Source organism: Theropithecus gelada, chromosome 7b (assembly GCF_003255815.1).
Source record: "Theropithecus gelada isolate Dixy chromosome 7b, Tgel_1.0, whole genome shotgun sequence".
NCBI classification, from domain to species: domain Eukaryota; kingdom Metazoa; phylum Chordata; class Mammalia; order Primates; family Cercopithecidae; genus Theropithecus; species Theropithecus gelada.
The window spans coordinates 32,619,563-32,644,101 of NC_037675.1; the positions used below are offsets into that span (position 1 = coordinate 32,619,563).

Consider the following 24,539-nt stretch of genomic DNA (forward strand, 5'->3'; position numbering starts at 1 on the left):
CAAGTCTTCTGCCTACCTCGGGACTTCTGTAAGGATCATACAAGATGTTGTATATGACAGCACTTCACAAACGTTTAGTAAAACGCTGCAAAATATTTGTAGCTGGCTATAAACAAGATGATGCAGATTGGGTTCTTGAGCGAACAAACCAAGACCGGTTGCTAGGAAGAGAAAGCCGAGCGTTGCTACGTGACGTCATCACCCCGCGCCACCCGGGACAGTTTCCGGGCAGGGCTCACAGCCCCGTTCCGAGTCATGGGGATTTGGCGGCGTCTGCTGCTTTTTGGTGGGGTGTCGCTCCGGGCTGGTGGCGGGGCCACTGCCCCGCTTGGGGGAAGCCCAGCGATGGTTTGTCGGCGCCAGGTCCGTGGTGCTGCAGGGCAGGGGGAAGCGGGCTGACAGAGATGCTGGGCTGCAGGGCTGCCTCAGTTCCTGAGACCCCCAATGTGCTGGACGTGCCTACTTTTCAGGCAGACCCAGGCTGAGGCGTGGCGGGACTTGAAACACAACGTAGATGTGGTATTCTACATTGCTTTCTTGGTTTTGGGTTATTTAAGCAAATAGATAAAATAAAAGCAAAACACGTGGAAGCCTTATCTCCGTAAAGAGGCAGCGTTTTTGCATTTTTAAACGTTCAGCGTATCCTTGTAGAAAAATTTCAATTTAAGCCATATGTCTTTACAATTGTTATCAGTAGAAGTAGGTAAATGTCTCCAAAGTGGAGATGAGCAGAATTAGAAAAGAAAGCCCTCTTAATTGCAAACCCCAGATTGTTTTTACTTTTACAATGTGATGATGGAGATGGCTTATTTAAAACGGCTTATTATTATTATTATTTTTTAAAGTTATCTGGCGCCGAGAGTGAGACCCTAAAACAAAGAAGAACACAAATCATGTCCCGAGGACTTCCAAAGCAGAAACCAATAGAAGGTGTTAAACAAGTTATAGTTGTGGCTTCTGGAAAGGGTGGAGTCGGAAAATCTACTACAGCAGGTATTACAGGATATTAATTCTATTCCTGATTCAGAACTTATGCCAACTGGTAGGTGCACACTATTAAAATTATAGTTTTGTGTTTTAAAAATGTATTTGTGAAGTTCCTAACATCTGATTCCTTAGTTTCAGGAGTTGGTAGCGGGTAGACGCTTAGATTTTGGGGTTGGACAAAACTAGGTACTAGCTGGGTCTCCTACCCCTTAACTCAGGAAAAAGTTGCCAGATTGTGCAGCAAATCTTCAGTTCACTTAACTGTAAAATGGAGATGATAACTTCTTTCATAAGATGGTTATTCAAATTGCACAAGCTAACCACTTAATGTTTACTAGTGTTCAATAATTGGTTGCTGTTATTTTTAAAACATCTAGTAACTTTTTTTTTTTTTTTTTTTAGATGGAGTCTCCCTCTGTCACCCAGGCTGGAGTGCAGTGGCGCAATCTCTGCTCGCTGCAAGCTCCGCCTCCCGGGTTCACTCCATTCTCCTGCCTCAGCCTCCCAAGTAGCTGGGACTACAGGCGCCCGCCACCATGCCCGGCTAATTTTTTTGTGTTTTTAGTAGAGACAGAGTTTCACCGTGTTACCCAGGATGGTCTCGATCTCCTGACCTCGTGATCCGCCCGTGTCAGCCTCCCAAAGTGCTGGGATTACAGGTGTGAACCACCTCGCCCGGCCTATTAGCTCATTTTTTCCCCATTTTTATCAGAAGGGAATTGTGGAAGAATTTGTCAGATGTTTTGAAAAAGTTAAGATTTACCAAATGTTGTATTTGTGGTAGATTCCTAATCCATTACTATTTGATAGACACCATATTGTTAAAAAAAGATTAATAATCTGTTCTTAATGAATTCATGCGCTATCCTGCACATTTTTCCTTTCTTTCCTAAAGGTTTACAGTTGATCTAGTTGCTTTTAAAATTTAGAAGCTCTTAGTTTTTGGTTCTAGAACCTACGTATTCCAGTTTCTTGAAAATTTGGAGTACACTTTACAGTTTTCAGTGGCTTGAATCCTTTTACATGCTCTGTGATTACTTGAACTGGATAAGGATGGAAGGTGTTTTCATGACTGTAGCCATAAGTTCTTTGGGTTTTGTAATTTGTTGGGTCTGTAGGCTGGCACTTGTTTAAGATTGTTTATTATTTTTAGTTGGAAGATGATCTGTTGCCATGAAATGTGAAAGCATTTAAACAGGAAAATGTATGAGAAAGTGTACATGTAACACTTAGTGGGTGCTTCAGTAAATGTCCCTTTCTCACTTTTTTCTGTTAACATTATACCATCTGTCCCGAACAGCTGGCCCATACTTTTTCATAACAGCTCAGTGAACATATCTAAATCTTAAAAATAGATTATTTTTATGTAACTCTATTGGTATTATTAATATATTTCTTATACTTATATGTATTTATTCCTGCCTCAAACTACTTTAAAATACTTCCCATTTGAATATACATGCTAGAGCTGTTTCAGATTAGAATGATGACATTTGACTAATACAAATATGCTCAGTGATTCTGTTGTTTAAATGTAGGAAGAACCTAACTCTAAAATGAATTAGCCTCTGAAAGTTTCTGCCTTAAAGTTGGATTATGTGTAACCTATCTTGTACCTGAAATTCAGAATTTTATAACTTATAAAAGTGAATTTATCAAGTCTGTACCCTAGGCTAAGTATTTTACGTGCAATATTTCATTTAATCCGGATCACAGTTATGAAGTAGGCATGGTTTTCATTTTATAGAAGAGAAAACAGACTTATGGGTAAAATAACCTACTCAATAGTACACAATAGAAGGTGGCAGAGCTGGGATTTGAACCAGGTCTGCCTTAAAAACTTATGCTCTTAACTAGTTTGAAGAAAATAACCCTGACATAGTTTATACTGTTGTTCTGTAGGGAAATGTGATTCACATTATGAGGGCCTATTTGTTGATCAGTTTTTGAATTGTGTTACTTTTGGAATTCTCTTCTCAGATGTAGCATATTCCTATTGCTGGGCTAAAGCTGGTTTTGGGACTACTGCTTTCTTTCTTTATGGGATTCATCTGGGATTCATTGGCATAAGCAGTTTGGGAACACATTTTACTCTCTTACGTTTTACACTTTTCCCTTCCCTCTGTGCACAGTAGTCCAACCTTTCATATACATGAGTATTTATGAATTAGATAGTTGGAACTCCTGTAATACCAGCATTTATTTTTAAAAGGCAGTAGGGGCAGGATGCGGTGGCTTATGCTTGTAATGCCAGCACTTTGGGAGGCTGAGGTGGGAGGATTGCTTGAGCTGGGGAGTTCGAGACCAGCCTGGGCAACATGGCAAGACCCTGTCTGTACAAAAAAAAAAATTAGCTGGGTGTGGTGGTGTGCACCTGTGGTCCCAACTCCAACCTGGGGGACAGAGTATAGTAATCATAAATGTAAAGCAATGAGATTGTGTACATTTTTAAAAATAAAAGGATAATTTTTCTATAAAATATGCTTTTGAAAATAATTGAATTATATATTCTGTTAACATGATTTAAAAAAACTAAGTGGATTATTTGAACAAAATTGTAACAGAAATGGATTTTTAAAAATGTTAGTTTTGGGGCATGCATTTATTATTGCATTTATTGGAAAATTACTTTTTTATTTTTCTTTTTACTTTGTGTGTTCCTCCATGTGCTTGCTCTTTACAATTAAGGGATATATGTTAAAAATTTATATGCTTAGGTTATTACATGAAAATATTAAAATTACATGAAATTATTAAAAATTACATGAAAATATTAAAAGATAAAATGAATTTTAATAGAAAGAAAGTTACTAAATTCAATGACTATTTTTGTTTCTTACAGTGAATCTTGCACTTGCACTAGCAGCGAATGATTCGGTAGGTGTTTATTAATAGAAATATTAATTTATTAAAATGTTTTTAAGGCAATGATAAAGAGCATATTGGTGTTTTCTATTTACTCTTGTCAGAAGCTATAGTGTAGTTGTAGTGAGTTGCATATCTTTAAGGAGCTCAATGCTGCCATCACTACTGGTTACATTTAATAATAATAATGTATTTAAGTGTTGACCATATATTGTTTGTTATATATCCCACAAGAGGCTTTGATGTTCTTTATATCCTAAACCAATTTTGCCTTTATGATTTACAGAAGCATTATTCTGGGTTCAGTTTTTAAGTGTTAGGAATTAAGTTTTTTTAAGGGTAAAGATATTCTAAAAGTAGTGCATATCCGTCAAAACTATTCAAATGGAATACATGTGTAATGTAAAACTGAAAGTTTATGCGTTCCTTTCAGTTCCAGAGAATTAACTTAGGTTATAGTTTTATGTATCTCCTTTCAGCTCTTCCTTTCTCCATATAAAAATCTAAAAAAGTGTACATATATGTGTGTGTGCATACATCTTTCCATGATGTGCCTCATTCTTAATGGCTGCTGGATTAATGGTCAATGGTAATATATTTAACCAGTTCTCATTTGATGAAATATTTAGGTTGGTTCCCATTTTTTCCCTACTCTAAATGATGCTATGGTGGAGTTCTTATATAGTATTCTTATATACTAAGTGATGACATTTTTGTAGGATAGACTCCTAGGAGTAAAACTACTAGGTCAAAAGATATTCCCACTTTAAATTCTACTCCTAAAAGTTTGCTTGTAAAAAATTTCAGTTCCATTCTTTCCCTTGTCAGAAGAAAAAAACAATTCAGCTATAGTCTATGGGAGTATCCATTTTTCATAGTCTCATTATTGTTAGATGTTATCTTTTTAAATATTAAAAAAATAAAAATTAACATTGAACTTATTTGCAACTCCATAAATTATCAGCTACTTAATGAAAAGGCACACACGTATTTCAGAATTGATTTTAATTTCTCCTTCCTATTTTATAGAATACAGGCAAGAATCCATACCTATTTTATAGAATACAGGCAAGAATCATTTAATATGTTTAACTGTGGCTATATTACTAACTTATTTTCTACCCTTACTATGTAACTTCAGTTCCTAATAAATAGCACATATGAAAAAATAATGTGTGGTACCTCTGTAAGTATGATACCAATATATGGAGTCCAGAATCTGCCAGACGCTGGAACTAGACATAGTTATCCATGTCTTCTGATGCTTGGCTGTTTATTTCTGAAAATTGGAAACTAATAGACAAGATTTATAATATTTTGGTTATGTAAATTTTACTCACCATAGAAATAGGTAGCATAAAAGGACTTTTAGGGAAGAAAATGTAATTACGTTTCTCTAAAGTTGTGCTTCTAGAAAGAGAAGATTCCAATGTCAAGATCAAATTTTTCCTTAAAAAAGTTTTTTTCAACTTGCTTCCTTTTATGGGGGACCTACTTTCATGTATCCCATCTTGTCCTCTTTCTTGAATTCTTTTTTTGTTTTTCTGAAGGACGTCCTTGAGTCCTTATATAGTTTGGTAGGCAGAACAATGGCCTGCCAAAAATGTCCACATCCTAATTCCTGGAACCTGTAAATATGTCAGTTTTCCTGCCAAAAGGAACTTTGCTGGTGTTAGTCACACCAGCAAAATTAAAGATCTTGAGATGGGAAGATTATCCTGGATTATCTGGCTAGCTCCACTTAAAGATCCTTACAAATGAAAGGTGGAGGTAGGTCAGACTTGATAAAAGAAGGATTCAATCCACCGTTGCTGGCCTTGAAGATAGAAGGGGACCACTAATCAAGGAATGTAGCCAGCTTCTAGAAGCCAGAAAAGACAAAGAAATTGATTTTTCCTTAAAGCTTCCAGAAGGTATGTAATTCTGCCAACACCTTAATTTTAGCTCCTTGAGATCTATTTGGACTTCTGTGATAGTATTTTATAGAAGTAGGAAACTAATACATATAGGAACTAAATTTGCTTGTTTCTTTAATTTCCAAAGGTGTCTTTATCTTCGTTATTTGATAGTTTAACTAGATTCTAGTTAACTATAGAATTCCAGGTTCAAAATAATTTTCTCTCTGAACTTTGAAAACAACATTCCATTTTCTTCTAGGATGCTAATGAGATGTCTGATGCTAGTCTGATTCATACTCCTTTGTAATAACGAGTGTTTTTTCTCTCAAAGATTTTAAGGTTTTCTTTATGTCTTTTACGTTTAAAAGTGCCACAAACATGCGTCTAGTTATTGGCTTAACCTGCGTGGCATTTGGCCCTGCAGTATCAAGCTTTGAGTATTTTTCAGCATAGGAAAAATTTCTTCTGCTCATCGATTATGTTTTGTGATGTGTTTGTTCTGTCTCCAGAAACCTATTAGGTAGCTACTGACCTTTATGCTTGTTAATTTTTCTGTCATATTTTGATCTCTTTGTCTTTTGCTCTGTGTTTTGAAAGATGTCTTGAGTATTTTTCACACTGCTGTATTGGACTTTAGTTGTTATTAGGTTCTTCTGATTTTGTTTTTCATTTGGAAATTATATTTTTTTCCAATTTTCCAGAACTATTTCTTATTTTCCACTTACTGTTCCTAAAAAAAGAAAAAAAAAGGTTGTGCCATTCTCTTGAATCTCTCTGAGGATGCTAATTGGAATTAATAAAAAGTGTTTTTCTTAGTGACCTCTACTTACTTAGGATGGTTCTTCTAATGTGGCTGTTGACCAGCAGGATCAGCTTTACCTGGGAACTTGTTAGACATATAAAATCTCGAGCCCCACCCTAGACTTACTGAATCAGAAACCGTGGGGATAGAGATCTGCAATCTGTGTTTTAACTATCCCTCTAGGCGATTTTGATGCATGCCAAAGTTTAAGAACCATGGATCTAGAATTTTTAACTTCTAATCTGCTAATGTCACCCTCTTTTGTTTTCTAGTGTAGTTATGGTTTTATTTAGTTTTAGACCATTTTGTTTCCTTGTCATTTCAATGGAATTTGGAAGAGAAGGGAGATAAACATATATGTTTAGGCAATCTTATTGAGATAAGAGCCAGAAATATGTTTTTTTCCCTAGTAATTTTGATGACGGCACTTAGTTACCCTAGAAAAAGGACCCTGTCTTCCTTAAGGAAGGAAACAGGGAAAATTCAATGGGTAGGAAGGTAGATACATTTGTAGGGGTGGACCTCTTTTAATTTGGTTATCATTGCAGCCAAAGCTTTGAGTCTTATAGACAATGTGAAGTAACTATGTAATAAGGGATCAAAGGATGAAAAAAAACAGTTAACTCATTTCCTGTTTAGAGAAAAAAAGTACAGCTCGCTGCCAGCACTCATTTATCTTTACATAAACATGCTCTTTGAGGCTGAACCAAATCTGACTGATTTTCAATGTGAAAATAAAACAGAAAAACTCTTCTTGGAGTTATTTCTAAACAGAACTAACATTAGAATTGTCTGAATCATCAGAATTGTCTATTTTAGAAAAATTGGATTCATCAAATGAATCTTTGGCCAACAACTGTTCGAGGATGATATTAACATCACACTTAGGAATGGTACGTTTTCTAGGATTTGACATTTATAGTGATTGAGAATTACTATATTTTGTAAATTGAAATGCCACTACTAAAAACAGAATGCTATAAATAGAATGATGTCTTTTGTTTCCAAAGTTGATATACTAGAATGATGTGAAAATAATAATAAAAGCAAGATGTTTCATGGAGTGACAAGATCTTATAAGTTAAGGTTGTAGGCCTAGGGGAAACAGGTCCAGGAAGTATTCATTTTACTTTTCATGTTGTACTTAGTAATATCTGAAGTGGATTGTGTAAGCCCCAGGGAGATTGGCAAGACAGTCCATTGGGATGTAGACAGAACATTTTTCTTTTCTATTTGAATTAATTTTTATCTTAATTTTTGTGTGTATATACCTTATATATGGTATTAGTATAGTAGCTCTAATATAATGTATAAACAAATATATTAACATTTTGAGGATGTATGCCCAAATACCTTTTAAAAAACTGATTGGGGTACATGATCAGAAAAGTTTGAATGTCACTGGTCTAGGCTAAATGAGTTTCTGGGCTGGACCGTATGCCCAGTTCTAAAGAAGACTACCTCGTGGATTGAGGTTTTTTTTTTTTTTTTTTTTTTGAGATAGGCTCTCACTGTGTTGCCCAGGCTGGAGTGCAGTGGTGTGATCTCAGCTCACTGCAACCTCTGCCTCCCGGGTTCAAGTGATTCTCACACCTCAGCCTCCTGAGCAGGTGGGATTACGGGTGCCCCCCACAATATCCAGCTAATTTTTGTATTTTTAGTAGAGACGGGGTTTCACCATGTTGGTCAGGCTGGTCTCAGACTCCTGACCTCAAGCAATCTGCCCACTTCTGCCTCCCAAAGTGTTGGAGTTACAGGCGTGAGCCACCGCGCCTGGCCTGCAGTGAGGTTTTAAAAGCATTATAGGAATAGGGTGTAGATTTTTCCTGCCTTTTCCTTGCCTTTTGTACTTTCCTTTGAGGATGTGGATGGGTAGTATTGCAGAGCAAAATCTGGGGATCATGTGTACTATGCATATAAATATTGCAACCAATAGTGTGCCTGAGCCAGTGCATACTGGCTTGTGAGAGCCGATTGTTAAATTTTCGGTGAATTTTGCAAACCAACTCATGTTGTTAGCTTGAAATAGGCCAATGATGGGAATATTTAAACCATGGAACTTGGCAAACACTGAAAATCATGCCCACTACCCCAAGCCAGTTGTTAGACATTTAATGGTACCAACTGATTGTATATATTGACAGCCTTATTTTTTGATTTTTCTTTTTTCTCTTTCTTAAAAACATCCTTATTATGGATCTCATTCTTTTACGGCATAAATTTGATGCACAGTAGGAAGAGCACTGAGACTGGGAGAGGGAAACTTAAAGACCATCAGAAACCATTGATAAGCTCTGTGAGATTCCTAAGTCAGTTCATTTGAATTCATTTTAGTTCAACAAACATTTATTGAGCACCTCTAACACTCATTGCCAGACACTGGGGGAATATAAAGAAAAATAAACATATACTGTGAAAGCTCATAGCCTGCTCAGATTACATTCACAAAAGTGTTTAGTATATATAAATATGTTGTATATTTATATAAGCATATGTCTGTGTGTATGTGTCTATATTTTTTTGGTATATAGTTGAAACTGGTTTAATAGTTTCTTTTGTGAGTAAGAAAGTTTAATTAAAGCAACATTTAATAAGGTTTTATTAAGATTGCTTCATAACAAAGTAGACACCAGTGTGCTCTTAAAGGTTTTATAATCTGATGAAGACAAAAGGAAGACGAATGTTTTAAAATGATGAGATATATTCAGTGTCACATATAGTAGCAAATCTGCCCAAGATGAGTAGCTTTTATTCCAGAGTAAAGCAGTATTGTTTTAAGTAGAGCATTTCCATGAACATAATTATATTTGATTCTCACAGAAACCTGTAATGCAGTCCATGTAGTAGTTATCAGTTTTACAGTCTTTATTGATTCTCCCCTAATATCCTTGCCACATTTCATCAGCAAACAAATATCCCTTTTTCTATCTCTGCAAAATTTTTCCAGTATGTATTGTTCTATTTCTACTGTTCCTATTTTAATTAGGGCACACATTAGTTTTTGGTCTTTCATTCATTTATGCCTGAAACAATTATAGAGTGCCTACTCTGTCCCAAGTACTGTGTTAGTTCTGAAGATACAAAAATGAATGAGACACAGAATCCCTGCCTTTGAGGAACTCATAGACTAGCATCCCACTGCAGTGACCTTTTACCTGCCTGTACTTACTTAAATCCTTCTAGTACATAATGCCAGACTTCTCTCACTATTGAAATCACATTACTCCCTTGCTCAGAGTCATAGCTGGATGCTTTTGCTGATATTCAATATCCTCTGCCATCTGGCTTCAATCTATCTTTCTGGGTTTATCTTTAGCTATTCTTCTAAATGGCTTCTATGTTCTAGCTAATCTGGGTTACTTGCCAAAGTCAGTCTAGGCTGGATATACTATTCTTGATAGCTTGCAGTCATTCTTCTGCTTGTCTACTGGAATGTTTGTTACCTTTCACCAGCTTTATGTGTCCTATCTTTCAGGCTTCCTTATATGGCTGTGCTGGTTATATCCTGTACAAGGTTGCTTGTTGAGAGGATTGAGTGATGATAGAAATGCAGGCTACCTCCTCTTGATGTGTACCTCTTGTTCTCTTGTTTATGATCTGTCAAAAAAACAAAACAAAACTAAACAAAAGATGTGTACCCGTGGGCTGCTTTGTAATTCACACAAAGGCACTGTATGAGCTAGCCTTGCTCAGAAGGGTAGCTCATTGAAGTGTTCCCTGAATTCTGGCCAAGTGAGGGTCTTTTCTTTTTTTTTTTTCCTTACTCTATTACCCAGGCTAGAGTGCAGTGGCGTGATCTCGGCTCACTGCAACCTCCGCCTCCTGAATTCAAGTGATTATCCTGCCTCAGCCTCCCAAGTAGCTGGGACTACAGGCAAATACCACCATGCCCAGCTAATTTTTGTATTTTTTGTAGAGATGGGGTTTCATCATGTTGGCCAGGCTGGTCTCGAACTTCTGATCTCAGGTGATCTTCCCACCTCAGCCTCCCAAAGTGCTGGGATTGCAGGCGTGAGCCACTGCGCCTGGCCTGGCCCTTTCTTCATCTTTTGAAATCTAGTAACACTTTTGATTTGTATTATTATTGCATTCATGCAGCCACTCTGATAATTTTTATAATAGGAAATAATATAACTAACTTTCATGGAGCATTCATTATGTGTCAAGCACTGTTATATGTGCTTTCCATGGACTATTTTAATCCTCATGACATGGTTCTTAGTTCATTTACTCTTCATAGCAACCTTGTGGGAATAAGTACTATTGTGATCGCCACTGTAGCTGAGGAAGCAGAAACACCTATAGGTTAAGTAATTTGCCTCAAGTCACCTAGAAAGCAAGTGGCAGAGCTAAGGTTCGAATGCCAACCTAGATCCTGTGCTCTTAACGTACTTGGTGTATTGCTCCTATTTTAGCTAGATTCTTTTTTTTTTTTTTGAGAGAATCTTGCTCTGTCGCCCAGGCTGGAGTGCAGTGGCGCAATCTCAGCTCACTGCAAGCTCCGCCTCCTGGGTTCACGCCTTTCTCCTGCCTCAGCCTCCCGAGTAGCCGGGACTACAGGGGCCTGCCACCACACCTGTCTAATTTTTTGTATTTTTAGTAGAGACAAGGTTTCACCATGTTAGCCAGGATGGTCTCGATCTCCTGACCTCGTGATCCGCCCGTGTCAGCCTCCCAAAGTGTTGGGATTACAGGCGTGAGCCACCGCGCCCGGCCTAGCTAGATTCTTATGATTAAGAACTAGGTTGTCTTTATTCTTGGCTACCCTCAGCAGCTAGCACAATGCCTTATGACTTAGGAAATACATGGTAAATATTTGCTATACGTATGATTGCACAGGCAGATTTGGAAATATTAAGTGTAAAGTTTCGTTTTGCTTTATTTTTTGTGAGAGGTGGTGTGGGAAGGAGGCGTTTGTTGCGACTTAGTGGCCTACACACTGTTCTTTTCCTGCTTCTTAAAAGATGATGTACAGTCATGCTTTATGATGGGGGTACCTTCTGAGAAATGCATCATTAGGCGACTTCATTTTTGTATGAGCTGCATAGAGTGTGCTTAAACAAAGCGAGATAGTATAGCCTACTATATACCTAAGCTATATGGTATAACCGATTTGTCCTGGGCTATAAACCTGTATAGCATGTTACTGTACTGAATACTGTAGACATTTGTAACACAATGGAAAATATTTATGTATCTAAACAAAGACAAGGTACAGTAAAAATGCAGTATAAAAGATAAAAAATGGTGCCCCTACATAGGGCACTTATCATGATTGGAGCTTGCAGGACTGATAGTTGTTCTGGGTGAGTCAGTGAGTGAGTGGTGAGTGAATATGAAAGCCTAGGGCATTCCTGTACACTTTTGTACAAGTAGCAGCACAGTAGGTTTGTTTACACCAACATCACCATAAACACGTGAATCATGTGTTGTGCTGTGATGTTATGGTGGCTGTGCCATCACTAGGCAATGGGTATCTTTTAGCTCCATTATAATCTTATGTCACCACTGTCGTATATGCAGTCCATTGTTGACTGAAATGTTGTTATGGGGTATATGTCTGTATTGCATGATTCTACTTGGCCCTCTTCTTGTTTTATACTCTACCTAGTGATGTCAGCTTTTCCTACTGCTCTGGTTACTACTCATGTGCCTTTACTCCAAATGCATCACCAGCCTGCAAATCTCTCTTAGGCACCAGTCTGGTCTGTCTGGTTTTCTACTGTAGATGTCTACTTTAATGCTTTATAAGCATTTCAAACTCAACATGTGTAAAACCAAACTCTTCATCCCTGTAACTGTCTTTGTCTCATGGAAGTCTGTCTACCTATCTATGTTTTTTAGTGGAATATAGCTGAAAGAGTCATACAGTTATCTTCCATTCCCAAATCAATTACCTGTTCCTGTTGCTTCTGCCACTTAAAGTTTTATACACCGTGTCCTCTTATTTCGTTCCCTAATGCTACTGCTTTATTTGAATCCATATTGTGGATCTTCTGTGAAGACTTGTCTTACTATTATTCCAGCATTAGGTTATTCTTGTTCTCTATTTTCTCTGCTATGATACCTTGAGGAAAAGATGAACACTTCCTACATTATTGTATAAAGTTTGTTTACTATCTCCTCTGCTAGTGTGTGAACCTTTAGGGGACAATAGTTTTGGTTTTATTCCTTTATTATCTTCGGTGCCCTTGTCCAGTAATGGAACATAGTAGGTTCTTGATAAATGTTGGTAGTGACTGTGGAGCATGTTAAGTGAAGAGTGGCCACAAATGAATGAATGAGTGAGTAAAGAAATAAATAAAATATACACAGCAAATTCCAAGTGTTGGATAAGGTGCCTATAGTTTGTTCAATACATATTATGCTTTTTTTTTTCCCCCCCAGAGCTGATGGAAATGATGAAAATCGAACTGAGATAATGTATATGAAGTGCTTAGCACAGTGGCTGACCTATTATCAGTTTGAAATAAGTTTTTAGTATTGCTAGCTAAATAAAAGCTTTTTGTAAGTAATATTTCAAAATAAATCAGTGCACATCTTATGTACTCGAATCTTTTTTCTTTTTTTTTGAGACAGAGTCTTACTGTGTTGCCCAGGCTGGAGTGCAAGTAGTATGATCTTGACTCACTGTAACGTCTGTCTCCCGGGTTCAGGCGATTCTGGTGCCTCAGCCTCCTGAGAAGCTGGGAGTACAGGTGTGTGCCACCACGTTTGGCTAATTTTTTGTATTTTTTTAGAGACAAGCTTTTGCCATGTTTGCCAGGCTGGTCTTGAACTCCTGGCATCAAGAGATCTGCCCGCCTTGGCCTCCCAAAGTGCTGGGATTACAGGTGTAAGCTACTGTGCCTGGCCTACTCGATTCTTTTTTTTTTTTTTTTTTGAGAGACAGAGTCTTGCTCTGTTGCCCAGGCTGGAATACAGTGGCCTGGTCTTAGCTCACTGCAATCTCTGCCTCCCGGGTTTAGGTGATTCTCCTGCCTTAGCCTTCTGAGTAGATGGGATTACAGGCACATGCCCAGCTAATTTTTGTATTTTTAGTGAGATGGGGCTTCATCATCTTGGCCAGGCTGGTCTTGAACTCCTGACCTCAGGTGATCCGCCTACCTCGGCCTCTCAAAGTGCTGGGATTACAGGAGTGAGCCACTGCGCTCGGCTGGCCTACTCGATTCTTTTAGCAAAACTTATTTTACATTTTTACTTATTTTCCATTGCTACAAGGAATCATTAACCAGAATTTTAATTGGACTTAAAGATGGGAGAGAAAGCAGTCTTATCTTCAAAGAGTTTATGTTTCTTCTGTTATTTCTTTTTTATTGGTTTATCTCAAAGTATTTATTTTTTTCTCATGATCACATAATATCTTAGCACTTACTCTTCCTAGATGTACTACTTTTTCCACAAATTATTATGAGTGGTTATTTAAACATAATTAAGTTTATCTTTAGCCCTTTGAAGTTCTGTAATCATGTTAGAACAAACTAACAAATTTTAGTTCAAGATTTAGGTTTCGATTTTTGAAAAGTTCAACAGTGTTAAGTCAAAATGTATTTTGCAACACCATTTATAACACTATGATTTTCTTCATTAATAAATATGTATATAGTAGTTAATAGTCCCGCCTTTTGGTGTGAGATACACCTGGGCTTGATTCTGGCTTTGCCTTTTGCAAACTCTGCGACTTTTGCCTGTACCTACCTAATAACGTTGTTGTGAATATTAAAGGAAATAACGCATGTAAAGCACTTAGCACAGTGTCTGGCATACAGTAAATGCTAATAAGAGTTGTTCTTATTAGCTGCATGTTATTATAATCTGGAATGTTAGTTGTGTGAATTTGGAGTAAATATGAATGAAAATATGTTTCTCACAATTACATATGGGAAATCCTGATGTATACTACTCAGTTCAAGTTTATAAGGTTGGGGGTACATCTTTTCTTTGATACATGTGTTGTAAAGGGATTATGCTATATTAAATTAACCAATTCTTAATGCTTTTATTATAGCTTGGATGTATATACAATACATAACATTTCTTATGAAAAAAATTTTGTTTCAGTATTGTGGTTAGCCGTTTTGGAGGAAAGCTATGCTATTTTTCTTTAAAGTATAGTTATTTTAAAGCTAGAGCAGAAACTAGGGCAAAAGGTCAGATTCAGAAGGAACAATTGCAAAATCATTGTTTTTTGCTTTTTTTTTTTTTTTGAGATGGAGTCTCACTCTGTTGCCCAGGCTGGAATGCGGTGGCATGATCTCTCCACTGCAAGCTCCGCCTCCTGGGTTCACACCATTCTCCTGCCTCAGCCTCCCAAGTAGCTGGGACTACAGGCGCCCGCCACCATACCCTGCTAATTTTTTATATTTTTTAGTAGAGACGGGGTTTCACCGTGTTTGCCAGGATGGTCTTGATCTCCTGACCTTGTGATCCGCCTGCCTCAGCCTCCCAAAGTGCTGGGATTGTAGTCGTGAGCCACTGCTCCCAGCCTAGTTTTTGCTTTTTGCTTGTCATTTCAAAGGTAATTCTTGGTAAGAGATGTGTTTTCTATTTGTAAGTACATTTGAATTCACACATTTCATATTCACTGAGAGGGGGGCTCAGAAACTATATTTGTAATTATAAAGCAAAACTCTTTAGTAAAACTAAGAATATTTGCAGAATAAGAAATGGGAATACTCATTATAATTAAGTTTCTCGTGAATATTTGATAATTGTGACATCTACACACACACTTTCATACATTCATTTACCAAATGTTTGCTAATGGCCTGTCATTGCTGAGGTGCTCTGATTGGCATGGGGGATATAAAATGGAAAGAGCCCTGCCCTTGTCCTTTTCTTCATTTATTTTTAGAGACAGTGTCTTGTTCTGTGGCCAGGCTGGAGTGCAGTGGCATGATTATAGCTCACTGCAGCCTTGAACCCTTGGGCTCAAGCAATCCTCCTGCTTCAGCCTCCTGAGTAGCTGGGACTATAGGTATGTGCCACCATGCCTGGCTAATTTTTTATTTTTGGCAGAGACAGGATCTCACTATGTTGCCCAGGCTGATCTGAAACTCTTGGGCTTAAGTCATCTTCCTGCCTTAGCCTCACAAAGTGCTGGGATTACAGGTATGTGCCGTCAGGCCTAGCTTTATCTTAGTTGATGTATAGCCTAGAGACTATTTGGGAGATTGTTGTTTCCAGTTTGCTCCAGGCTCTCTAAATGACTCGATGATTGCTTAACTATCTCCAGTCTACTTGTAATTTACCACAGATGCTCTTCCAAATAGTTCCAACTTTTATCAGGTCCTCTATCCAATTCCAGTTTCCTTATTCCTAGCACATGGTCTTGATTCCTATTGTGTCCAGAATTGGTGGGTTCTTGGTCTCGCTGACTTCAAGAATGAAGCCGTGGACCCTTGTGGTGAGTTTACAGTTCTTAAAGATGGTGTGTCCGGAGTTTGTTCCTTCAGATGTTCAGTTGTGTTTGGAGCTTCTTCCTTCTGGTGGGTTCGTGGTCTCACTGACGGGAATGAAGCTGCAGACCTTCACCGTGAGTGTTACAGCTCTTAAAGGCGGCGCGTCTGGAGTTGTTCATTCCTCCCGGTGGGTGGGTTCGTGGTCTCGCTGGCTTCAGGAGTGAAGCTGCAGACCTTTGCTGTGAGTGTTACAGCTCTTAAAGGCAGTGTGGACCCAAAGAGTGAGCAGCAGCAAGATTTATTGTAAAGAGCGAAAGAATAAAGCTTCCATAGTGTGGAAGGAGACGCGAGCGGGTTGCCCTTGCCTGGCTTGGGCAGTCTGCTTTTATTCCCTTATCTGACCGCACGCACGTCCTGCTGATTGGTCCATTTTGACAGAGTTCTGATTGGTACGTTTACAATCCTTTAGCTAGACACAGAGTGCTAGACAGAAAAGTTCTCCAAGTCCCCACTAGGTTAGCTAGATACAGAGTACTGATTGGTGTATTTACAAACCTTGAGTTAGACCCAGAGTACTGATTGGTGTATTTACAAACCCTGAGCTAGACACAGAGTGCTGATTGGTGCGTTTACAATCCTTTAGCTAGACATAAAGGTTCTCCAAGTCCCCACTAGACTCAGGAGCCCAGTTGGCTTCACCTAGTGGATCCTGCACCAGGGCCACGGGTGGAGCTGCTTGCCATTCCCGCGCCATGCATCCGTACTCCTCAGCCCCGGGCGGCTGATGGGACCAAGCGCCACAGAGCAGGGAGCAGCGCTCGTTGGGGAGGCTCGGGCTGCGGGAAGCCCACCGCCAGGGGGGTGGTTTGGGCATGGCGAGCTGCAGGTCCCGAGCCCTGCCCCGCGGGAAGGCGGCTGAGGCTTGGCGAGAATTCAAGTGTGGTGTATGCGGGCAGGCAGTGCTGGGGGACCTGGTGCAACCTCTGTAGCTGCTGGCCCGGATGCTAAGCCCCTCACTGCCCTGCGCCAGCGGCGCCGGCTGCCCATTCCGAGAGTGATGTTGCTACTACACCAGTTTCCTTACTTAGGTATGCCACTGGTTATTGGGTTTTCCCACGAGTCTGAGTAAGGACTCCAAGAGCTATACCTGCTCTCTCTGTGACATATAGAGAGAAGTTTTGTCCTGTGGGAAGGCTTAAAGCTGGAGCTTGTACTAGGGCCTTCTTTAAAGTTTTGAAGGCTGTTTCTGCCTCTGTTTCCCCTTCTATTAGATGAGTATTTGCCCTCTGGGTTTCCTTGATTAGAGTACAGAGGGGCCTGGCTATCTCGCTGTATCTGGGGATCCATAGTCGGCAAAAGCCGGTAATTCCAGGAACCCCTGCAACTGTTTTAATATCTTAGGGCGAGGATAAGCCAGTATAGACTGTGTTCGTTCCTTGCTGAGGGCCCTGGTCCCTCTGGCTAAGATTAGGCCTAAATATTTGACCTGTTGTAGGCAAAGCTGGGCCTTCGACCTAGACACCATGTATCCTTGATTAGCTAGAAAGTTCAAGAGATCTAGCGTAACCTGCTGGCATGAGGCTTCTGAACTGGTAGGCAAAAGTAAATCATCCACATACTGAAGGACCAGAGTGTCTGGACTTCAGAATTGGCCTAGATCTTGGGCCAGTGCCTGACCAAACAGATGAGGGCTATCCCTAAACCCTTGGGGAAAGACTGTCCATGTAAGTTGGGACGTGTGGTCTGTGTGATCCTCAAAGGCAAAGAGAAACTGGGAGTCATAGTGCAGGGGAATACAGAAAAAGGCATCCTTGAGGTCCAGAACAGTGAACCATTCTGCTTCCTGTGGTATTTGAGAGAGCAAGGTATAGGGGTTGGGTACAACTGGATATAGAGGAATTAATGCCTCATTGATGAGTCTAAGATCCTACACTAGTCTCCACTGACCGTTTGGTTTTTGTACTTCTAGAATTGGGGTGTTGCAGGGACTGCTGCATTTCCTTACTAAACCTTGAGCTTTTTAATGTTTAACAATATTCTGTAATCCTTTATGAGCTTCAGGCCTTTAAGGGATATTGCCTTTGATAAGGAAAAGTGGTGGGATCTTTTAACCTAATTTGGACTGGGTGGGCATTTTTTGCCCTTCCAAATTGTCCTTCCAATGCCCAGACTTCAGGGTTGATTCCTTCCTCAAGTAGGGGACAACAAATGGGTAACTTGTTCCCCATATTCATGCAGATAATAGCTCCAGCCTTGGCTAATATATCCCGCCCTAATAAGGGTGTGGGACTTTCAGGCATAACAAGAAAGGCGTGTGAAAAGAGCAAAGTCTCCCAATTACAGCTGAGGGGGTGGGAGAAATACCTGGTTACAGGCTGTCCCAGGATTCCTCGGATGGTAACGGACCTTGAGGACAGTCGTCCATGACAGGAGATTAACACTGAGAAAACCGCACCAGTATCAGGAGGAAGTCAATTTCCTGGCCCTCAATGGTTAAATGTACCCGGGGCTCAGTGAGGGTGATGACAAGAGCTGGTGCTTGCCCTGGGTACCCTCAGTCCTGTTGTTGGATCATCTGGTTGGGGGCTTCTGACCTAGAGAACCTTCATCCTCTGGGGCAGTGCACTTTCCAGTAACTGCCTTGGCACAGGGGACATGGACAAGGGGGCAGCTTGTTTCTCATTGGACAGTCTTTTTAAAAGTGTCCTAGTAAACCACACTGATGACAAAGCCTACTGGGTGACTGGCCTGCTCCATTTTCTGTCCTCTCTGAACCACCAAGGTTTGTTTGTCTGAGGGCCATGACTAAGGCTGTGGCCTTTCTCTGATCTCGCTTTTCCTTTTGGGCCGTTCCTCTTGGTCCCTATTACAGAACACTGAGCTTGCCAGGTTTAATAATGCCTCCAAATTGTGTTCAGGGCCCAGGACTTGTTTTTGGAGCTTTATCCTGATATCTGCGGCTGATTGGGTAATAAACTTATCTTTTAGAATCAGTTGATCCTCAAGTGATTTGGGTGACAGGGGAGTATATTTTCTTAAGGCCTCCCGTAGCTGCTCGAGGAAGGCAGAAGGATTTTCTTCCTTTCCCTGAGTTATGGTGGACATCACTGAATAATTCATGGGCTTTTTTCTAATTCTCCTTAGTCCTTCTAGAACACAGGTCAACAGATGTTTGCGACTCCAGTTCCCGTGATCTGAGTCAAGGTCCCAGTGGGGATCCATACTGGGGATGGCTTGCTGACCGGTAGGAAATTTGTCCCTTTCTTCAGCTGTCATTCTGTCATTTACTTGACTAAGATACCAGGTATCTCCAAACTCTTGGGCTGCAGCCAAAGCCTCATTCTTTTCATTAAAGGCCAGGGTTTGATCTAACAATAGCATGACATCCCTCCAAGTGAGGTCGAAGGTTTGCCGTAGACCCTGTAGGACATCTATGTACCTATCAGAATCATCTGAAAACTTCCCCAGGTCTGCCTTGATCTGCTTTAACTCAGAGAGGGAGAAAGGGACATGTACCCAGGTTGGGCCAAATTCCCCTCCCCCTACAGCTTGAAGGGGACATAACCGATAATCTGTGGGTTTTTGTGGTCCTTTGGAGATTTCTTTGCTTATTTCTTTCTGGGCAGAGGAGATTACAGGAGGATTATCATTAATAGGAAGGGGAGCTATAGGGAGGCTAGGATATGGGGGTAAGCTGAGATGTCCTCCTGTGGGATGTAAATTGCAAGGTTTGCATAGATGTGTATTCTCCCTCAATGAAAAGAAAACTTGGACATAAGGTGTTTCACTCCATTTGCCTTCCCTCTTACAGAAAAAGTCAAGCTGCAGGGTAGTATTGTAATTTGTACTTCCCTCAGGTGGTCATTTTTCCCCATCAGAGAGAGAATATTGGGGCCAAGCCGTAGTGCAGAAAAAAATGAGCCACCTCTTTTTCAGGGTTTGTGGGTCAAAGTGGTCCCAATGACTTATGATGCATTTCAAGGGTGAACCTGTTGATGCCTGAGTGTTTCCCATCTGAAAGACAAAACCGCCCACAGTTTTGGTTTGTTTTGTTTCTCCCCCTGCCCAAGAACCCGCAATGGTCCCTGGACCCTGCTGATCAGAATAGTTGTGCTCACTGACACAGCAGCAGAAACACTAATTTTCCTCCCAGTCCACGTGGAGGACCGAGGAAGGTCGCATTTAGTGACCCTTACCGACACATTCTCGAAAACCTGCACCCTTGCCTGTCCACCCAGACCACATGGAGGACTGGACTCAGAAAAATCGGATTTAGTGGCCCTTACCGACACATTCTCAAAAACCTGTTAGAGTCCTAAGCAGGTTTTTTGGGACTTTACTCCCATCCTATAAAGATACCCCAAAATGAAGTGTAGGGCCATACCCTGAGGGAGGGAAGGGATCTCCAGAGGTGGAAGAGTGACACCTTTTGTCCTCACTTATGTGAATAGGAAGGATACAATTGCTGAGGCTCCCCATATCCTAGCTTCAGGAATAGCTTTTGTTAGTCCTATTAGTCTGAGGAGGGATCCTAAAATTCCAGGTAGTCCCTACTATGACGGGGCTTTGGGCAAAAAATATGTCTTTCTTATTGGTGAGCCCGGGTGCCTAAAGAAGGTAACAGAGTCTTGAAGTTTATACTAGATGTCATTTTTATAGGAGAAACTAGAAAAGCACCAGAGACAGGGAGCGATTTTTAGAAGTGAGACTAACCTGAGAGAAGAGAGGTAAGAGGAAGTTTGTCTGGCAGGCATTAGGACCCAGGGGGCAAGGGTCAGGGTAGATAGAACAGATGGGCTAGTCTTGCTTGGGTGACATGCCTTTGAGAGTTCCACTCATGGCCACAGGTTCAACAGACTTGTTGTTGGGACCCCAGAGCTGCATGACTTTCCTCTCAGTCGATCCTCAGCTCAGCCCAGAAGTACAGGAAAAGTGGAAGCTGGTTCTAGGCAAACCAATGCTCCCAACTCCGAAGAGTTGGGGGTTGTTAGAGAGCCCTTTCCCAGAAAGCCTCACACCCGTGTCTCAAGTCCAGTGGCCACGCTAGTCGCTTTTAACTGACTGACAGGTGCCCGGTATTTAGTCCCTGAATTCTAAGGAAAAATAGGACAGAATAGCAAGCGAAAGGGGTCCGTTGGTGCTCACTGCTCGGCGATAGTCGATGTCCCACTGCTTGGCAATAGGTGAAAGTCTCACTGCGTGGTGATAGGTGAAAGTCCCTTCATGCTTGCCAAAATGTGTCTGGAATTGGTGGGTTCTTGGTCTCACTGACTTCAAGAACCAAGCCGCGGACCCTCGCGGTGAGTGTTACAGTTCTTAAAGGTGGTGTGTCTGGAGTTTGTTCCTTCACATGTTCAGATGTTTCTGGAGCTTCTTCCTTCTGGTGGATTCATGGTCTTGCTGGCTCGCGAGTGCCGTGCGCAGCCCCGGTTCCTGCCCGCGCCTCTCCCTCCACATCTCCCCAGCAAGCAGAGGGAGCAAGCAGAGGGAGCCAGCTCCGGCCTTGGCCAGCCCAGAGAGGGGCTCCCACAGTGCAGTGGCGGGCTGAAGGGCTCCTCAAGCACCGCCAGAGTGGATGTCGAGGCCGAGGAGGTACCGAGAGTGAGGGCTGCTAGCACATTGTCACCTCTCACTATTCCATATGAAAAATGGACTTTTCATTGGTAACTTATCTGGAGGCTTTTCACTCACAGGTTTGGTAGCTGGCCTGAAATGACGTGAAGGCTTAGTTCAGGTAGGATTGTTGATTATGGTGCTTTTGCGTGGCTGTTCCTTGTTGCATAGCCTTCCTCAGCATGGCAGCCTCAGTATAACTGGACTTACTTGGTGACTGAGAGTCCTAAAAGTTAGTGTCCCAGTGAATAAGGAGGAAGCTGTATGGCCTTTTGTGACCTTGCCTTGGTAGTCAGGCTGGATTAGTGGTTGGAGTAGTTACGTGCCTTCCCACATTCAAGGGGAGGAGACAGACCTCCCTTTTGATGGGAGGGGTATCAAAAGCCTTGAAACCTTAACATCATCTTTGTCTTTCATCTCTTTCATCTCACCCACTCTACTTCTATATATCAACCACTAAGTGGTTTTTTATTTGAGAAGTACCTCTTTCTCTCCACTATCGTGAACCTAGCTAAGAATTTTATCATCTTTCACTTAAGAGTTTTCCATAACCTCTTAATTGGTCTGTTTAAACTCATCCACCTTGAATTAAATAATGGTTCTTCATATTGATTGTAGGGTGGTTCTTATGGCCTACAGGCCTCTGCTGAGATTGCTTGGCTTGGTCTTTTTTTTTTTTCTTTGTGATGGAGTCTCACTCTGTGGCCCAGGCTAGAGTGCAGTGGCCTGTTCTTGGCTCACTGCAACCTCCACCTCCCAGTTTCAAGCGATTCCCCTGCCTCATCTTCCCAAATGGCTGGGATTACAGGTGCCAGCCACCACACCTAGCTAATTTTTGTGTTTTTTAGTAAAGACGAGGTTTTGCCATGTTGGCCAGGCTGGTCTCAAACTCCTGACCTCGTGATCCACCCACCTCGGCCTCTCAAAGTGCTGGGATTACAGGCGTGAGCCACCGCGCCTGGCTGCTTGGCTTAGTTCTTAAGGTTGGGTTCTGCCTAACTTTGCACTCTGTACTTGATTTTGTTGGTACTGCTCCTTTACTCTGTCTTCCTTGCCTTCTTTGCCTAGATCCTACCATCCTTCAGGTCTTGGTTTGGATGTCACTTCCTCTGTGGAGCCACCTTAGTGGTTTCAAGTAATGTCATTTCCTCCTCTATTGGTTCTTATGTTTATCTTATGCCATTAGAGTGAGCATGACTTTCACAAGGTCAGGGACTGCGTCTTAAATCATCTGCCACTATTGCCTGGCCAATTGTTACATACTCAGTAAATGCTAAGTGATTGAAAACGGATTACACTTTGGCGGAATTCTCCGAAGTTTTGAATGCGTTACTGGGTTTTCTAAAATGTCCATAAGATTACCAAGGAATCATGTTGACTTGGGAGAACTATGTTTAGAGAAGGTTTTAGGTAAGGGAGTTTATATCTTGTGCTTCAACATTTTTATTTCAGTTTAAACAAAAAACTTGTTTGAAATCTTATTCTATTGTGCCAGAAAATTTAGGAAAGTGGGCAAGTATTAGATTTAAAACAAGCTTTGATAAGATTAAAGGCTCTGAGAATCAGAACAGTTTTGTTTTCGGTTGTGGCATTTTAAAGCTTTAATTTTGGCTGTGAAATATTTCACACGACAGATTTTGTTCCAGCCTGTTTCTTTCCGGTCAGGAATGTGTGATGGTTCACTTTTGGCAGTTGCACTATGTGAAAGGGCTTGGGTCAGCACCACTGTGCAGAAAAGGGTCAATGAGCGTTCAGATGAAAGGGAAAACACTTTTAAAGAGCCTTTGTATATTGCTGATGTAATAAGACAAAACTTATTATAAGCTTGAAACTCTCACCATGTTCTTGCTTTCTCCTTCATCTCTCAAATGCTTTGCCAAATTAACCACATCAACTAATTTTACAGAAAATGAATTGCTGAAGAAGCTTCTTCAGAAAGTCTCTGTCTCTTGTCTTCCAAAAGGACATAAGTCTCCTTTGTACTTCTGTGAAAATCTTAAATGGCCGCTTAAAGAGAGGAGGCAGCTTGTTGTACTTCAGTGAGTGATAAAGTACAACCGCCTATTTTTCAGTTGAGTTGGGGGGAAGAACTGTATCCTACTGTTGCTTCAAGATATGATTTTATTATTGTCAGGACAGATAACAAGCTAGAATTTTCTCAGAGCAATAACTGACAAGTTAGATTACTGTCTGTGGCTCTTAAACAATGTAACATTCTTGAATTAAGGGAGAAAAGTACTCAGGTAGTCTTTGAAGGAAGTCTAGATTCTGTGCATGGCTATAGGGTTGCCCTCTGTTTCAATTTTTTCTGAGTAGATAAGGAAGTGTAAGCCTTCTCCAAACCCTGGAAAAGCCTTTGCTCTCAAATTTGTGCTGGCATGTTATCTGGAGTGTGATGGGGCCCTTTGCCAGTCACCATGGAAACTGATGAAGGTTCTAGTTCTGTCCTTTGGGCTATTTGGGGTGGCTTAAATAAAGGATGACCAATGTGTCTAATCCTATTCTTCACATATGCATTTTCTTTAAAAATGATTAAAAATACAGCTTACTTAAGGAGGAATAGGATATCTGTATCGTGTTTCTATTAGGCTGTTTAAAACATTGTGTGCAGCTGAAGGGTATCCTGGCCAAGAAACGTTAATGAAAACTGTCATTCTGGATAGGCATAATTCCACTGGTTTCTGATGTTGTCTGTTAGTCCCCAAGCTGATATATGCAACAGAATAACAAATGCTAATTTTCCATTTACCTACTTAGTGATGGAAAGGAACTTGTCATAGAGATTAAGACATGGGTAGTATTTTAGTATGTCATTGCCAAGTGAAATGTGGTTTCAGTGGTGGTGTCAGATATAAAACTTAAAAGCATCTGTAAGCAATTAAGGCATTAATTATTCTGATTTTGCAGACATCTCATAGTACATCTTCCAAAATGACCAATCCATAGCTAAAGTTAGGGGAAAGAAGTCTCATG

The 24,539-nt window shown here is 40.7% G+C and overlaps 1 protein-coding gene across 2 annotated transcripts in view; it reads left to right on the forward strand.

The window, feature by feature from the left end:
- Nucleotides 1-206: 206 nt before the first annotated feature.
- The window catches only part of NUBPL (nucleotide binding protein like), a 256,040-nt gene continuing 231,707 nt past the window's right edge, over nt 207-24,539 (forward strand). The window contains exons 1-3 of one of the 2 annotated variants that reach the window (XM_025393019.1): nt 207-363; nt 846-993; nt 3,830-3,864. In XM_025393019.1, coding sequence (XP_025248804.1) covers nt 256-363; nt 846-993; nt 3,830-3,864 — 291 coding nt within the window. In that variant the 5' untranslated portion in view covers nt 207-255. The remainder of the gene's footprint in view (nt 364-845; nt 994-3,829; nt 3,865-24,539) is intronic. The other variant, XM_025393020.1, reaches the window with a different exon arrangement.